Genomic DNA, 18,147 nt, shown 5'->3' on the forward strand with positions numbered 1-18,147 from the left:
TACCAAAAACCTTGTACGGATTAATAATCCCTACAATAAAAATGGCGATGTTTGCTAACTAAATACAATCTAAATACTCCCATGAATTCTTCTCTATTTTCATTTAATACTCCTCATGAACAGTGATGTTTCACTTTATATTGTTCATGTATTATGCTCAGTATTTTGTATAACAATGAAATCCTACATTTATGCATATATTCGTTTCGTGAAAGTAGCAAAACAGCATCAGTACAACAGAGAAAAAAATATTCAATTTAAAATAAAAGACACAGAAATATTATCAGCAACATGTGCTTTAAGTGTAAAAATATTGAGAGTGCAGAGAAAATTACATTTACATACTGATCCATCAATGTGTTTTACTGTCACAGCTTGTCAAGGTGAAGTTAGTTTTAACTACCTTATTTTGATTTTATTCATGTTATTGACTTTCTCTGCACTCATGTCCATTTTCTCATTTCACCTGCCTTATCTGGTTTATTTCTTTCCTTTTGTAAAGCACTTTGTAAGATTAAGAGCTATATAAATAAACTTTATTATTTCTACCCATTCTCACAAAGTACAAGCAAAAGCATTTTCTACCATTGCCATCCAACTCAGATAATGCGAAGGCAGTGAGAAGATTGAATGCAATTAGAAATTCTCAATACTTGTTTAAGCAATAAGGAGAGAAAATCTAGTGATGAAAGTATAAAATGTAAGATAAGGCTGATAAATTACATTTCCCCAAAGACATCTCTCTCTGTGTGTACACACACACATATACAAAAAACAAAACAAAACAAAGTTGCTTCCCAATTTGTATTTATTTGTTAATTAATAACTCAATAAATCCATAAAATCAGGCATAACATTATGACCACCTGCCTAATATTATGTTGGTCCCCCTTTTGCTGCCAGAACAGCCCTGACCCGTTGAAGCATGGACTCCACTTGACCCCTGAAGGTGTAATGTGGTATCTGGCGCAAAGATGTTAGCAGCAGATCCGATGTGTAGTAGATGCATTTGTGTAAGGACATCAACCGAACATGCTTTCACTTCAGCAGGTCAACCCTGAAAGAACAAAGCAGATATTTACATAAACTTAAAGGTTAGTCATATAACAGCAACATGTTCTTTAGAAGAGGAGAGCCAAAACCCTCAGAGCTTCATCAATAATCTTTCCCAGACATATGACTGGGTCAGATGGGTAGTGATTGATATCATCATTGGGATGGCCTTTCACATTATTACATAAATCACAGAACGGCAATACATACATGTATGGATGTATGTCAGGTTCACTGCAGCCCTCTTCTTCCATTGATCTGTCAAAACAAGATAAATGTTAAACATTTCAAGTCGTTGTCGGGAAATCATTTGTGCAATCGTGGAATTATACAAATCTCTACGAACACATTTGGACACTGAATAACCGTAGAAATTAAAAGCGTTGGGATTTTAGGATGTAAGCCGAATTGAGCAGGTGAAGCTTAAACGTCAGAAAATGTTTTGACTTCTGTTGTGTTGCCTAATGAGCATTTATTGATTCGAGAAATCACACAATTGACTACATTTTAAATAAGAGTTTGGCGCGACGCACGTGTCTCGCTGGAGCACACCGACTTGTCTTGATCACGCGCTCTGGCGGTTGTGGCTTGACAACGTGGAGCGGGCTAACTGTGCGGTCCACAGCACATTATCACAACGAACAGAGCAATACAATATTTGAAGTTTACTTACCTGATAACAGAAAATGGAGGCAGAGATATAATTTCAGCTAACGTTGTTCACCGGAACCTCGTTTGAAAACCATACTCAAAAGAGAAAAACGACCTAGCTAGCTAGCTACCCATACTGACTAGATTAATTTAATGTGCACAAAGCTTTTTCTAAGCACTTGTAAGTGAAATATAATTGCTCCTGTCTCAAAGTGACACTTTGCTCAGCCTAACCTGCTAACTACTGATCTACAACTGAACAACCCAGCCTCAACTTAACTTCTTCGCTTTGTCTTCTTCCCCTTCTGGTTTGTGTTGGCGTTTCCCGCTTTACCGCCACCTCCTGCTTGGGATGTCCAACTGACTCATGGAGAAGACTGGGCATGCGCATTGATGTGCCTTTCTCCCGGAATAATGAAGCTGATGAACATCAGAGGGGAAGCCCACCGATTTCACACACCAAAGCGCGTCCACAGGTGTTGGGGGAACTATTGCACGTGTTTTGCTATAAAACACTGAGTTGTATTCTGCATCACCCACGTGACAAGACGGAAACTGTCAAAAGTTTGGGAAATTTCAAGTTATAATATTTGTCAGAAACTTCAGAGCCGACAGACATTTTGACTTGTTAGAGAAACAAAAGCACAAGATGAAACTAATGACATTAATGAGGGATTAAAGCTCGTTAAGACTCTGAACTGTCAGGAGTCCAAACATGAACACACAACGTTCTGCCAAAGTTAAAACAGTTCATTTATTTCACATGATGTTTTGTCTAGAAACTGTCAGGAAGTCATCAGTCAAGTCGAAATATCTTCTTAAAAAAAAAAAAAAATCTACCAACACCCAAAATATTCAGTTACAATCAGACAGGACCAAAAAAAAAGCAGCATATCATCACATCTGAGAAGCTTTAATGAGCAACTTTTTCCTAAAAATGACTTTTTAAATCATCATCAGTCATCAAATTAGATTTTCTTTTTTATTAATTTAATTTCAAATTAAAATGTTTTTTACTTGAATATTGAATATTAGAGTTTTCAGTATTCACATTGTAACTAAACAAGCATCAATCAATCAGTTAGGATTTTTAAGAGTTTACCAGTCAAAACTCTGCTGTGGTCAGATTCTGACTCAAACGCTGCTGATCGTCTTTTCCCTTTCACGCCTGAGACTCTGCTCACCTCAACGCTGATGTGAAACAAGCAGAACCGCTGAAGCTTTGGCAAAAACGTGTGTTCATGAAGGACGCCATCAGTCACGTTAGATGACTGAGAACAGGTCTTCAGGGGCTTTTAGAGTCCACGTCAGGGCAGCGTTACACCAGAAAATCACTAGTTTGTGTGATATGTTGTGTTTATGGGTGTCAGGAGTGGCCACACTGGGAGGCGGAGGAAAAGATGGCTGCAATATAGTTTAAATACCAGGACAACGATAAAGTGTATGAGCTCAAATCCTGAGAGAGAACGTCCTTAATGCCAGTGAACACAAAGCCACGACCTTCGAGGTGCAAAAGGAAATGAAACACGGCCATTTTCTTTCCTGATGTGAAAGGTCAGTTAGCTGCTCTTGATCCGCAGCCTGCGCCTTCAGACCGGCCTCGGACGGATCAGCTGACTGTCACCTGACCCGCTCGCCTCCAGTTAGCACCAAGAATCACTTCACAAGCATCCAGGTGTCACTTCTGTTCCCATTCATGGTGTTTTTAATGTAAAGTAAGCATGACGTGGGTAATAAAAGAGAAGAACGGTGCACCTCCACCAGCCCAGCCATGTTTCAACTACTCTGAGCAGTGTGTGTGTGTGTGTGTGTGTGTGTGTGTATAATACATTATGTGTGTGCAGTCATCTTATCTAAGATCGCCTCTACTCATTTTCATTGAAGCAGTTTAGCCTAGCCTTGGTTAATTATTAACATTTTGCAGCACACAATATTAGCGCTCACAATGATTACAAATAAATATCAAAAGATACACGTTGCGTCCGTCTACTGGAGCAACAAAAGATGACAGAAAAATTACAGGCGTTTCTTTTTTTTTCAACGACCTCAAAAAGGGGGAAAAGGTAAAACAGTAAAATGGAAGAACAGAATCTGAGGAGGAAACAGATCTGATGGAGTGTCTGAGGGAAAACAAAGTGAGGAAACCGCTTCCTGTCCAGCGACACCTCGCTCCGTCAGCAGCCAGGTGGACGAGTGTGAAGACAGCTTTGAAGGTCCAGCAGAGGCAATCTGTTCCATCCATTTGTCCTTCAGTCCGTGAACGCCGCCTCTTCCACGTTTGTTATTCCAGCTGGCCTTAGCTCGCCCAAAGCTGGGAATCTACTGTCAGGCCATTGTTCTGCCTTCAGATGAGGGAGACGGTCCGTTTCCCTGCAGGACAGAAACCCCAGGGGTCCGACGCAGAGCGCGGAGTAACGTCCCTGCTCCTCGGCCCCTACAGCCGGGGCGGGGTGGGGGGCGGGGAGAGCCGCGGTGCTCCGCCTAGCAGTTGATGGAGGCGCAGTCCGCTTTGGCTTTCCCCGCGGAGCTGATTATCCTCATGAGGCAGTATCCGAACTCCTCCAGGATCAGGCGCTCCGCTTCGGCCTGAGGCTGATGAGTCTGTTCCGCCTTTTTGGCCTGTTCCAGCAGACACTCGCACGTCGCCTCCAGCACCTCCTTTGTGACGAACGTGTACGGCAGCCTGTGAGGGGCGAAAAGGAGACCTCAGTGAGAAAACACACCATCCTTCATGTTGTCAGATGTGAGCAGAGGAGGTGAGATACAGTCATGATGCACACTGACCAAAATCTGAATTCATCAAATGACTCATTGTTCGCTTTGACATTAAGGTGGTTCAAAAACTGCGAAGAGGGACAAAAATCCTCAGTTTGTTTCAGGTCGTCAGTGTGTTTGTCAGATCTGCTGTTCGCTGCTAGAAGTCAAAGAACTTCTCACGTTAAATGATAAAGGTCAGGAGGAAACATTCCTCATCGTAAAAACCTCCAGCTGTTCTGACACTTCTTAAAGAGCTCCTGTAACTTGCTGCCTGTGTTGCAGTACCTCCCGCCTCCACTGGAGATGACAGGCGTCGTCCGCATGAGCAGGTCTGAGATCTGTGACGACAGCTTGGTCTTGGCTGCCGTCTGCTGCTGAACTCTCACTTCTGCTGCGTCGGCCAGGTGCATCAGCGTCTTCCTCTCTGGGCTCTCCTCGAAGTTCTTACAGCCGATGCACTTACAAATGGACGAGCACATGATCTTCGCCTGCAGGGTGAAACGAAGGACACGTGTGAACGTCAACAACTTATTTAATCAGCTACATGAAAGCAGGCGGCGGGAGGGAGAGCCCACCTCGTAGCACTCGCAGTAGTTCTTCAGGCAGCCGGAGCGCTTGCAGTTGCAGCCTTTGCTGTGTCGCCGGTCTGATTCGCCCTCTTTGCCTTTCCCAATCTTAGGTTTGAAGGCCTCTGGGTTCCGGTCCAGACACGTCTGTGAAAAAGACATTTTCAGCTCGATTCATCTGTCTGACAAAGCCGCTCAGTCCAGTGACACAGCTCACCAACCTCCATCTTACCTTTATGGCTTTCTGACGTTCTGTTTCATGTTCCAGGTTGTTGAAGCAGTTGTTGCAGTTACAGTTGTTGCAGAATTCTCCGTTTGCAAAGCAGTCGCAGTATCTAAGAGAAGAAGAACAGAGCTGCATTTAATGACCTGCCTGAATAAGACCGTGAGCTCGCAGCTAGCAGCCTGAATCTCAGTGCTCAGAAGTGGACTGACGTGTTATGAGATCAGGCTCTCTCTCCACACTTTGTCAAACAAACAACAACAAACAGCTTCAAGCCGGCGTCACACTTACAGTTTGAGACACTGTGACTTGGTGCAGTTGCACGGCTTCCTCGGTCTGGAGGTCGTTTCTGCTGTCGACAAGCTGCGAGACAGTGAAAAGAAAACAGAGCACATCCGACAATCACTCCATATCACCAAGCACAGCTTCGAAAGCAGCCTGAAAATATTACTTTAACACCGGCTGAAATGTGTGTTCAGTCAAACAAACAATCCATTCATTACTTTCATTTACAGTTTGTTCAATAAATTCAACTCCTGTCCCTCCTCACCCATTATGTGGCAGTTTGGCCTGAGTCTGGATCCCAGTGGACGCAGGGAAGCCCGAGCTGCTGGCGAGCGTCACAAACGGTGACTGCTGGAGCTGCAGGAGACGAAAACAGCACACAAGGAATGAAGCACAGGAATATTTTGTATCTGCATTTGTGCAGAACGTTCTTGAATGAACGCCGCGAACCTGTGTGACATATTGTGCTGGTACGACTGCATAGCCCACGTTCCCGCCTCCTGGTGCTGGTGCCAGAACGGTGCCTGGAGGGAGGTTGGTGAAGTTGGGCTGGATCTGGGGGAGCGGAGTCGCGGGCATGATCAGGCGCTGCTGGGTCTGAGTGGAGGTTACGACTGCTGCCGACGTCAAAGGCTTCGGTGCCACCTGAGAGGAACACGACCCATGAAGGCAGCTCCAGAGACGTTTCACAGAAAGCTCTGTTTGAATCAGACGGCGCTCAGAGGCGTTACCTGTTTGATGGTCTGTGCTGGGACGATCGGGACGGACATCCTGACCGCTCCCGTACTCACCACCATGGGTTTAGCTGCAGGACATTCAGCATCATGAGCTACAGAAGTTCAATCTGGGTTTGTTATCAGAAAAACTCAGCTATGAAATCGTGTGTCTGAGGGTCACCTGTCTGTATGGAGCTGGTGCTGGGACCACTGGGCTGGCCCGTGCTGCTCGCGGTGGTTGCTGTGACGAGGCGGACGTACTGGAACCGGTTCCCTGACACCTGGATCTGCTGCACATTTGGCTGGGTCGCCAGCGGGATGATGGTCTTGAACTGGGAGCCACCCACTCCTCCCACAGCCACAGACTGCACTGGTTTAATATTCTGGAAACAACAGGAGACGGAAGGATGAATCGACTTCACATGAAGGGACCACGAAGCAGCACGCAGACCAACTATCAGTGGAGTGAGAAGACTCACAGGTGAAGTCTAACGAGCAGAGAATCTGTTTTTTCACGTCTTTAATTAGGCTGCATCGTTTAATGCATTAGTCACGGAGCGCCCACGACACCAGGGTTTCCCATACATTCAGGTATCTGTGGCAGCCCGCCACCACGCCAACACTGCCCGCCACATATTGATTTTCTATTTTTGGAGCTGCACAAGTGTTTCTCTCACAGACAAACAGAGTAAACTCTAAAATAATGTGGACAACTCAGCAGAAGTCAAATACTCCACTAGAAACTGGGTCACGTATTCTTTCAAATATCTTCAACAGATAAATCAAACATTTTCTGACATTTTCTAAACCAAATGAAGAATCTATTAATTTGAGAAAACTATTGACAGATTAATCTATAAAAAAGGTAGTTACATCTCTGCTTACCATGAAGGTAGAAAAAGGTGTTTTAATGTGCTTCTCCTGTCATGCTGACACACTGTCTGCAGGACGAAGTGTCCTCTGAACTAAAGGCCATCCCTGCACGCTTCACTGTTGACAGAATAAATCATCAGAGCAGACGATAAGCCGGCTCCGCGCCTTCATCTCACCTGTGTCGTGGTCTGGCTGGTGGCCACCTTGACTGGAGATGCAGACGTGGACTGCTGGACCGTGAGGATCTGCTGGCCGAGTGCTACATTAACAGGAAGCGCCACGGACTTCTGGGAGGTGTTGGAGGTCGGGGAGGCGACAGACACCACAGTCACCTGACAGATAACAAAGGAGAGTGCAGTTTGATCAGTCACAGCTACTGAGCTGATAGATATCTCCTATTCATATCATATCGATGTTTGAACCACACATATCAGCAAACAACCTGCTTAAATATGGGCAACATAATGAAGAAGTATCCCTTCACGTGTTGGCAGAAACTGAATAAATACTGAAATGCGGCCGTGGATATTTTGACCTGTCAAACACAGGTGTACATAATAACATGGCTGATTGCTGTGTTCTGTGAAGGCAGCTCCAGAGCTCTGGGATCATCTTTACTGACCCACAGGCACTCTGAAACAGAACATCATTAATGACACCTGTGCTCTTCTGCTATAACAAGTCAACAGGTTGTGACCATCTGAGGGAAGGATGTGGATATTTCTCAGCACCGGCAGCTTGTCAGTGAAAGTGAAGTAAGAGGGAAACATTGCACCAACATAACAGAAAAAAAGAGAAAAGAATCCTTTATTTGGTAAATGAGGAACAGCGAGTAGACGTTACCTTGCTGGGAGTCTTAAGGGGTGAAATAGCAATCTTTTTGCCGGGGAGACTTTGTATACTAGTGTTGTGGGGCTCAGAGAGAGTAATGGTCCTCGGCGGCATCACTGGGGAATTCTGTGTCAGGACCCGTCCTTCGGCACAAGAAGGAGAAAATGTTAATTATGACAGAAACAGAACTTTGTGGTCTTAACTGAAAAAACAATCACACTGCAAATAAACGTACCTGCAATAACAGGAGACACTGACGTCTGAGGACTCAGACCTTTGTTGTTCACAGTTTTTGTGATGATAAACTTGATTGGTGCAGCTGAGGATGTTGGTGTTTTCTTGGCAATCTGTGGAGATATTCAGTAAGAACGATGAGTATTCACTTCACACATTCACCATCTGCAGGTTATACTGCGTTTATTCTAATTAGTTCTAGTTGTTTTGTTGTTTTCATCTCATCTGTATGCCACACTTGTTTACACACCAACATTCTCTGTAAGCTGTGTAGATTGTAATGATATGACTCCTGTGGCTAAGGCTTAATATTTAATGGAAATGGGTCACATCTGGCCAACGCCTGATCCACTTAATAATACACTGGATGGTACCAGCAGCACCGGAGTGTCTGATCTGTGCTTCGCTAATTTCTTGACCTGATAAGTCACTTTAATTTAGAGAGAGATTAATGAATATTCAGGGACCTGTGAGGGCCGCCATCGCTCACAGCTGGGACAGTCAAGTACCCCATCTTTTAATATTCAGATATTAGTAAGCACAGCAGTACTTGTGCTGACAGTAAACACACACATGAACATGACTTCAGCACAGATCATGATGTAGTACTTCGTGTTAAGGACTATTAAACGCCAAATCCAAAACACAGGATTGAAGCTGCTGTGTTCCAAACAGACAGCTGTTCTTTCAGTGCACACATTAGACACAAAAACAGGTGTGCTGACACTGGACAGTCAGGTGTGTGCATGTCCTCTCCGAGGTTACAGTGACACAGACGTATTCTGTCTCTTCTGAGAAGCAAACAAACCATTGATTTTGGCTTTATCTACCTATCCAGCAGGAGAGCGACCTCAGCAAATGAAACAGCCGTCTAATGTGAGCTTAATGTTTACTTGCTGGACAGCCCATTGAACACTCAAACACTGAAATCCAGTCTAAAAAAGCCAGTCAGGTTTGTATTTCAATAGTTTAGTCAGTGAATAGTTTGTAAACAGTGTGTGCGGTCTTACTGGTAAAAGCTAGAATTTAACACTAACATGGCAAACAACCAGAGAGCTCCAATATTAAATTGTCAAATAATATCAACTTCCTGAAATATTGTACTATAACAAAAACAACCGATGTTACCTGTACAGTCTTCAGCTGCTGGGCCTGTAATGTGGTCACCTGGCTGCTGGCACTTCCCACCACTGGCTTCAGCTCCGACCTCCCACCAATAGTCACCACTTTAAACTGTGGAGCTTGAGATTTGGTGTCTCCTGAGGTCTGTGAAACGCCAGGCTTGCTGCCTGTGTGGGGTAACTGCAGCACGATAGGCTGCCCCGACTTTCCTATTGCTGTGACCAAAAGTTTTTGTCCTTCCTGCTTGATGACCTGGGGCTGATTACCTGCAGACTTTGCTGCCTCTGTGGCTTGAGATGAGGCCACTTTGTTGAGAATGATCTGGTGGTTTGCAGCAGAGATGGTGAACGGAGCCGTGAGCTTCTGTAACCCACTGGTGGTGACAGTAGTCCCAGTCATACTGTCTGTGGTTTTGGTCGTGGCTGTGGAAGTAGCCGTGGATGGTTTGAGGGCAAGAAGGGGTGAGGATGTGCTGGACATTGAGATAGGAAGCTGACTTCCAGCGCTGATGCTGAATGTGGAGTCTGTGGGGGTGGAGGTGGTCAGAGTCTGAGTAAGTTCTGTCGAAGTAGCATCTGAGCAGAGGCTCAAATTTTCTGAGGCCGCAGGCGTATCTGTTTCCATTGGGACTGATGTGTCATCACTGGGCTCTGACTGGGCCGCCGTGCCGTCGGGTTGGGAGTGAGGGATGTCCTCGATGGCCTCGGTATCCATGATCTCATCAGGAAGGAGGCTGTTGAGCTCTGGTGACACCACATCCATGCTTGCAAACTCTCAGCTCTCTGTTAATCCCAAAAGAACAATGCAATCATTTTACAGTGTCACTGCAAAATGAGTCATAGATATGCGCATTTTTCAACCGACTACATAAATCATATCATAAAACACTGGAAGCTTTTGAGAAATATTTTAACAAGATTTAGGAAAAATACACATCTACTGCACTAAATACATCACATTCAGGGAAAATTCTGACAATATGTAGACTACTTTGCACACAGTAATGCAATTAATTGCTAGAAACATGATGTGCAATTCAAAAATGTGCTTTCTGATGTACCGTTCTGCAAAATTAATAAACACGCATAATTAGACAATAATGCAAGAAAACAAACAAACAAGCAAGGCAGTTAAAGCTAACGAGTAAGCCGTCAAAAATATTAACTTTAGGCCAGTTAATTAGTTACCAATCATCACGTGGGATGTAATCAATGAGGGGGTGCACAGGAGTCACGTTCGAGCTCTGATTTTGACAGAGCCTGACAGCTGATGCTGGGTTAGCTAGGCCGCACCGACCATCACAGGCTGCACTCTGCTCAGCATTAATCCACTGAAACGCACATATGAACCATACCCACCCCGACCCATACACACTCACACTCACACTCACACACACTCACACACACACACACACACACACACACACACAGCTAACTACTCTGACTGCTTTCACGTCCGCAGATGAAACTGTGCTGAGCCGCACTCATTTACGTAAAAACACCCGCAGAAGTGCTCCCAGCCGGGGCAAAGCGCGAGAAAAGGCGACAAGCTGTTTGCTGGCTGCGTTACTATTTCAGGCCCGGGTTGGATTTCGAAAGATCCGCCATTTTTACATCGTCATCAACTCTGTTAGCTCTGCGGCTAACACTGAGCTACTGACAATGAGGGAATGCAATTACTGTTATTTACGTTAAGCTAAGACACTTCACTGCAACAATGCCCCGCAAAACAGAGCAGCTACACCACAGCTGAAGATGGGAAGTTACTTGCTGGTAACTGTGTGCTACTAGCAAGTCACAAACTCTTTTAGCAGGTCAACGTAAACAATGCTAGCTTTCAATAATTCCTCCTGTCACTTGAGACATCTATCTGGATTACAACATTTTAGCCAGACGATGCGCTTAAAGCCAATATCCCGGATAGATTTACCTAACGGACAGTGGAGCATGAGCTGTGGGGCTGTGAGTCAAGTTAGCTTGGCCTAACCAGTTATAACTCACGTTAAATTACACATTTTAGTTGAACGTCAAGTAAAATCTATTTTTGACGCGTTCAAGGTACACATACAATAAACCAGGAAAACGTCAGGTACAACACCGGGTTTTCAGTTAATAATAAAGAAACAGCTAACAGTAACCGCTAACTTGTGCGCTTATAATTTTAGATGGCAAACACAGAAGAAACAGTTACTGCAGAAGTCGCTTTACGATCCCATCAAAACAACTCAATACACGTCTCGGTGTTCAGCTAAGTTAGCCTTCACTTTTCATTTGCGAACGCAGTAACTTCACTTAGCAGGCGGTTCACATGATATTTGTACTGTTATTAAACTGTCTGTTAGTACACACCAAACTTTGTCTCACGCTGGATACTATAACTGATCAGTTCCAGGGAATATCGTAGCCCCTGTGCTCTCCATTGCCTTAACCATCGTTATCATCATCATCAGCCTCATCAAGCCAGCCCAGCGGGCAGGACAACTGTACTAGCAAACTTGCTGAAGCTGCTAACCCAAGCTAGCTAGCATAACATTCTCAACATGGAACACTTTCTTAAGTGTGCGGCTTTCGACTGAATGCCGTGTAGCGAGCACGAGAACGGGCCAACACATGGGGATGCTTACCCGAGGTATTTACGCTGGGCAACGTTTCCAGATAAAACGAGGAAAGCAAAAGGCGATTGTTCAAAATACCGCGCCGAGCGCCATTCCTCCCTGACATTTCACAAGTCGACCACGCCCTCCGCGCCCTACGTCACTGCTGCGTAATTCTTAAAGGCGCAGCGCAACCCTGTCAACAACTTTACCTGTATTTTAATAAAAACAAATAAAAACTTCAGTTTTCCTAATTTATGTATGTTTATTTGGTGAAAGTAAAGAAAACAAACAAAAATAGAACCTGGGGTAATTCAAACAGTAATTTACTGGAGAGCTTTGTACATTTGATGATGTCAGTCAAAATTTACTAAGATAAATCTATGAAAAGGTGGAAGAGATACGGTAAACTCTACAAAAAATAACAAAAGGAAAAATTAAGAAACAAATTATACGTGGAAAGGAGGAAAGAAAGAAGGAACGGGAAAATCTACATTAAGTATTAAAAGTAACAGAACTTGATGAAGAAAAACACAATAGTACATTATATGATAAAATTCTTATTAATCAATGAATGTGTGTTGATGTGGAGCTTACTTTGAAATGTTTTGTGTAGGCCTGCAGCTCATGATTATTTTCATTTTGATTAATCGGCATGACACTTACTTACATGAAACTTGCAATTACCCACAGCCCAAAGTGACACTTTCACAATGTTTGTTTTTTCCAAATAATAGTGCAAACCTAAAAAAATCATTGAAGAATATTTAAGATTATTAAAATAGTTAAAGGGAGAGGCAGAAAATACTTGCATTTGAGAAGCTGGAAGAATGAAATGTGCATAAATGATGATCAGAATAGCTGCCAATTATTTTATTTTTATTTTTTTCAATTGATTAATCGACTAATCATTTCAGTTGTACCTGAACATTTTCATGTTTCGTGGCAAATATCTTCTTGTAAAGTAACTAAAGCTATCAGCTATATGTGCCTATATATAAAGTACACTATCTCCCTCTGGTTTGGAGTGTACACGTGTAAAGTGAGTAGTATCATTAGTGAAGATTCTGTCTTTGTAAAACAGTCATTTCTACTGATATTCCCATGCGCGCTCCCGCGTTGGGCACGCTCTCGTCGTGCACCCGTCGTCTCGGCGCGCGTCATCGCTGGTGGTTGGAGGACCAACGAGCTCCGCGCGCCGCACACGCAGACCGGAAGTCTCGTTCCCCTCTTGGCAGAGGAAGCCACTGTTGTTGACACTTCGACGGGCGACAATGGCAACCGAAGTGAGACAGGAGCTTGCACAGCTGATGAATTCGAGTGGATCCCATAAAGATCTTGCTGCCAAGTATGTAACGCTAAGTTTTAAAAAAATAATCTTGCTAATAGCAGCCAAAGACTTTTTCAAATTGAGAAAGAAACCGCTCCGCTAGCGGTTAGCTAGCAAGGAGATAGCTGTGATAGACCAAGCTAAGCTATGTTAGCTACGTAGCTACATTAGCAATACATTCAGCAAGGTAAACTCTTATTTGATTGAAAAAACAAAACGTAATTGTCTGCCAAAGCACTTTGTTGAACAGATATTATGAAACAGATTCTCGTTCAAGCGGCATAAAAGCGGCGTGGTTAGCATTGACGTTACTGATGTCTCTTTTAGCAAAGTAATATCTCTATAACAGCTAATATGTAACGTTATCAGTCACTCAGCTGGTGCTGGACACAACGCAGCTTTAACTGTTTGAACCTGCTTTTGTCGCGACACTCCTCGTTGAACAAGAAATCTCCGTTTCACAAATGTTAACACTTCTGCTGCCGTTTCACAATATAGTTCTCTATATTGACTTTTTGTTTCCATTTTAATTAGAGCCAAATAAAATACGACTTTTAATGCCCGTTAAGCTTCATATTCACACAGTTTGGACTAAGTTGTGTGTTTGTTTTGTAGATATCGCCAAATTTTGGACAAGGCCATTCAGTTTACAGATGCGGATCAACTGGAATCCTTGAAGGCCTTTGTTGAAGCAAGTATGCTGAGCCTGTACTCTTTTAACGCGATCAGCATTTCCTACATGCTAACTACATCTCAGCTGAAACAGGGTGTTTTTTGATATCTCTTCTTTTTCAGTGGTCAATGAAAATGTTAGTCTTGTCATCTCGAGACAGCTGCTCACAGATTTCTGCACACATTTGCCCAACTTGCCTGACGCCACAGCTAAAGCAGTGTATCACTTCACCCTGGAGAAGATTCAGCCGAGGGTCATCTCCTTTGAGGAACAGGTAGATGCCCGCACACTCTCGTGGCCCTGATGTGTGTTTGCTGTCGATCATTTGGTCAGTTAAACTTCAGTATTGTTATTGAAATGCACAATTAAATAATGTTCTTACACATCTGCAGGTAGCCTCAATCAGACAGCACTTAGCAACCATTTATGAAAAGGAGGGAGACTGGAGAAATGCTGCTCAGGTTTTAGTTGGTATTCCCCTGGAAACCGGACAGAAGTAAGTAAACTACTAGCAGATTTATGTCCTGAGCTTTAATATATGTGCTATTTCCAGGTCTTTACGTTCCTTTTTATTTCCTCTCTTAGGCAATACAATGTTGACTATAAGTTGGACACGTACCTGAAAATTGCCCGACTCTACTTGGAGGATGATGATCCAGTGCAGGCAGAGGCCTACATCAACAGAGCCTCACTGCTGCAGAATGAGTCCTCCAACGAACAGCTGCAGATTCACTATAAGGTACGCCATCCCTCAGTGATTCATCCACAGGATGTTTCAGCAGGACTGTTACGACTGAATGCAAACAGAGACCTGAAATTAAACATTATGGGGACTCTGCAGTAAACAGTGTCTGTAGTCGCTTGGATCAGGCTTTCATGGTGTTTTCCTTCTTAGGTGTGCTACGCCAGAGTCCTTGACTTCAGGAGGAAGTTCATCGAAGCTGCTCAAAGATACAACGAGCTGTCGTACAAATCAATTGTCCATGAGAGTGAACGTCTGGAGGCACTGAAACATGCCCTGAACTGCACCATACTGGCCTCTGCAGGTATCACCTGAACTAAATGTTTCAGACCACATTTTCAAAGACAATCTAAACGACACACTTCACAATAGTTCAGACACGTGTCTTATACCAAAAACATTGTCATTTGTTTCAGGCCAGCAGCGCTCCCGTATGTTGGCCACCCTCTTTAAGGATGAGCGCTGTCAGCAGCTGGCCACTTATGGTATTCTGGAGAAGATGTACCTGGACCGTATTATCAGAGGAAACCAGTTGCAGGAGTTTGCTGCCATGCTGATGCCTCATCAGAAAGCCACCACAGCGGATGGTGAGTGAGATAATTAGCTTTACATGGCTTAAAGTGCGAAGTTGTTGGATCTGACAGATTGACAGCGTCACTTCGTCAACTGATGATAGTTGATATAGTTGATGTATTTGATAAAAGTTCAGTACTCTCTGACGTAACATTTAATGATGGCTGAAGGTGTTTCATGCTGTCTGGGACCGTGTAGAGGTTTGTGATGAGTAATCGACCTTGTGTTTTCTCCCTTGAAGGCTCCAGCATCCTCGACAGAGCTGTGATTGAACACAACCTCCTGTCTGCTAGCAAACTGTACAACAACATCACTTTTGAAGAACTAGGAGCACTATTGGAAATCCCCCCAGCGAAGGTGAGACCCAGACTGGATAAATACGTTTTTAATTTTGGAAGAGACTGGATCTCAGAAGCCACTATTAAAGCAGCCGGCTCAAAGCAGTTCATCTTCTTCGTCCTCCTTCAGCGCGTTTTTTTATTCAGCTCTATGAGGAGCTGATTGGATCCAAAAATTCATTGTCTGAATATATTCAATATCCTCTTTACTTTCACATTTCAGTGCAGCTGTTTTTTTTCCCCATAACGTATGCTGAGATGTTTTCTTTCGTTGTCTTCAGGCTGAGAAAATTGCTTCGCAGATGATCACTGAAGGACGCATGAACGGCTTCATCGACCAGATCGATGGCATCGTACACTTTGAGAGTGAGTAACGACAGCCCATGTGTTTTTACAGGACTCACCAGTCCCTGTTCCTGAATCAGAGACCAGTTTCACGGTTTCACTTTTCACGCCACGTTCAGTTTGGCACACTGAGGCTGGAAGAGCCCTGATTTTATTGAAACTACACGTTCAGGAGGAAGCACACACTTACAAATAATCGATTTAGCTGCTAATTATTAAGCTGAATTCAGCATAAAAATGAAAGCTTGTTAAAGCTGCCTTCTCTTCTGCTATTTTGTATGGACTTAAAGCTTGAACCCTGCATGACCCCTCCCCTCTGCTCCGTGTAAACACAGCCTGCAGCTCATTGGACCTGTCAGTGAGTTTTTGTCACGTGACTGTTGGTCTTTTCAGGGTTATTGTATGTTGTTTATCAAGATATTTGACCCAATAAACTATCGGTGGCCTGTAGGGGGCAGCGTCTCCAAGCAGGAATGACCAGATGGAGCTTAAATCGCCCTCCCTGCTTCTGGAAAGAGGCAGTGCTGAGACACAGCAAAGCCAGCGTCCATGACAGTCACACACACAGTTTGATGTTCATGTCGTGAAGTTGGAACGTGTTTGATGGATTCCGACCCTCTTTTCTTTATCTCTGGCAGCCCGTGAACCCCTTCCCACATGGGACAAACAGATCCAGTCTCTGTGTTTTCAAGTCAACAACCTCTTAGAAAAGATCCGTCAGGCGGCTCCAGAGTGGGCTGCGCAGGCGGTGGAAACCCAGATGACCCAGTAAACATCCCCATCCCTCCCAAAAATCCCCAAACTGCTCCGCCTGCCCCAAAGTGTCACCTTCCTGCTCACAAATGTCACCACTTCAGTCCCAGTGACGAACACGCCCAAGGAGAGAAGCCTCTGCTATCACCATCACTTGTTTCAGAGAACACTGTTTCTTTTCTTTTGCCCACAGGGAAATCAGTTCAATGTGAATATTTCAGATGTCTGGCAGAGATGTAATCACAGGAGGGACATAATGTAACATGTAGGTGTGACTTCACATTAATCACTTGGCATTTTAAACATTTGGATATGTTCGTTCAAATAGTTGACATGTAATGAGGTCAAAAGAAGAGAAAAATAAGAACAACTGGTCTGTTTGATCTTTGGTTTTCCAGCACGTTCTCGTGTTTTTAGCTTAGCTTAACGACAAGTGGGTTTTAATTTATTCATGCGAACCTTCTCCGTCTACATTCACGAAATTTCCGCAAAGAGAATTAAATTCAAAGCCGAGAGGAAGCGCTCAGCGTCATGATCATATCATTTAAGTTTATTTTGTGTGTCAGTAACAATTCATTGAAATGTCATCAGAGTTTAAATTAGCATACGTACAACAAAGCAGCTTTCATTACAGTACAAATGTGGAACTGTACGTCATAGCTGTAAAGAATGAGGCCAGTGTAATATCATACTTCACTGAAGTTTCCTGAAGAGACCAAAACCAATGAATGAATGAAACGTGCTGATAAGTATCGTCTGTGAAGCCAAATCCTGGTAAAAGGAAGCGTATACCTGCATGCCATAGAGCCCAAAAAACTAATGGAAAGCCGCTAATATTAATGTTCTGTGACACATATGAGGCACATTAACATGTCTGCTTCAACACTATGAGCACATGAAATGTAGTTTATTCCTGTCAGAGCTGCAGAGTTTAAACAGGGAGGAGGATCAGTGGTATCACAGCTACGCACGACAACTCCAACACACACAAACAATATCTGTTAGCAGCTCAGGTCATTGTTGGTTTTCGTCTTTTCAAAGGATTTTTTTTCTGATGATAAAAACGCGATAACACTTCAATTTAGATGTCAGTAAAAAAGACAAAGACAATGCAAAGAGTCTGCAGCCACGTTTGCAGCTACGCGAGGCCGTACTTAAGAGATGAACTGAAAAAATGCTAATGGTAGCATGCACAGACACTCACAGTGACCAGGAGCCAGTGAACATCTGTACAAAATGTTGTGCCAATCCATCCCATAGTGATTGAAGTATTTCATTCTGGACTAAAGATCTTGGACTGTCAGACCTTCAACTGTAGTGTGACTGATAAAAAATGTTTTAATACCACAGTGCCGAGAAATATCCAAGAGATCCACAATTGAGTAGAGGGAACATAAACAAGGCAACACCTCAATTAATTCAAATTAAAAAGTTTTTATTAACAGACATTTAGTAACCAGATGACAAGTTAATCAGGATCCATTTCATC

At 43.6% G+C, this 18,147-nt stretch overlaps 2 protein-coding genes across 3 annotated transcripts in view; one reads left to right on the top strand and one right to left on the bottom strand.

Annotated features, from left to right (window-relative positions):
* Nucleotides 1–802: 802 nt before the first annotated feature.
* Nucleotides 803–12,056, bottom strand: lin54 (lin-54 DREAM MuvB core complex component). Of its 2 annotated transcripts, none has more exons than XM_076757690.1 (16): nucleotides 11,935–12,056; nucleotides 9,318–10,093; nucleotides 8,191–8,302; nucleotides 7,968–8,098; nucleotides 7,301–7,456; nucleotides 6,433–6,634; nucleotides 6,267–6,340; nucleotides 5,986–6,180; nucleotides 5,801–5,892; nucleotides 5,542–5,613; nucleotides 5,260–5,362; nucleotides 5,037–5,174; nucleotides 4,747–4,949; nucleotides 1,727–4,387; nucleotides 1,264–1,311; nucleotides 803–1,057 (listed from the first exon to the last, which is right to left on the bottom strand). In XM_076757690.1, exons 2-14 carry the CDS (start codon nucleotides 10,071–10,073, stop codon nucleotides 4,186–4,188), a joined length of 2,436 nt encoding a protein of 811 aa, XP_076613805.1. In that variant the 5' UTR covers nucleotides 10,074–10,093; nucleotides 11,935–12,056; the 3' UTR covers nucleotides 803–1,057; nucleotides 1,264–1,311; nucleotides 1,727–4,185. The 2 variants fall into 2 exon arrangements, with proteins under 2 accessions (XP_076613805.1, XP_076613807.1); XM_076757692.1 differs by lacking the exon at nucleotides 11,935–12,056 and adding an exon at nucleotides 11,660–11,717.
* A 1,070-nt stretch (nucleotides 12,057–13,126) lies between these two features.
* cops4 (COP9 constitutive photomorphogenic homolog subunit 4 (Arabidopsis)) overlaps nucleotides 13,127–18,147 on the top strand; it is a 5,379-nt gene continuing 358 nt past the window's right edge. The window contains exons 1-10 of the mRNA XM_076757693.1: nucleotides 13,127–13,252; nucleotides 13,850–13,929; nucleotides 14,030–14,181; nucleotides 14,300–14,403; nucleotides 14,493–14,646; nucleotides 14,803–14,953; nucleotides 15,066–15,236; nucleotides 15,464–15,579; nucleotides 15,842–15,926; nucleotides 16,544–18,147. The exon at nucleotides 16,544–18,147 is cut by the window's right edge and continues 358 nt beyond it. Of these exons, the coding sequence (XP_076613808.1) occupies nucleotides 13,179–13,252; nucleotides 13,850–13,929; nucleotides 14,030–14,181; nucleotides 14,300–14,403; nucleotides 14,493–14,646; nucleotides 14,803–14,953; nucleotides 15,066–15,236; nucleotides 15,464–15,579; nucleotides 15,842–15,926; nucleotides 16,544–16,677 (1,221 nt within the window). The 5' untranslated portion in view covers nucleotides 13,127–13,178 and the 3' untranslated portion in view covers nucleotides 16,678–18,147. The remainder of the gene's footprint in view (nucleotides 13,253–13,849; nucleotides 13,930–14,029; nucleotides 14,182–14,299; nucleotides 14,404–14,492; nucleotides 14,647–14,802; nucleotides 14,954–15,065; nucleotides 15,237–15,463; nucleotides 15,580–15,841; nucleotides 15,927–16,543) is intronic.

Source organism: Chaetodon auriga, chromosome 19 (assembly GCF_051107435.1).
Source record: "Chaetodon auriga isolate fChaAug3 chromosome 19, fChaAug3.hap1, whole genome shotgun sequence".
NCBI lineage: Eukaryota > Metazoa > Chordata > Actinopteri > Chaetodontiformes > Chaetodontidae > Chaetodon > Chaetodon auriga.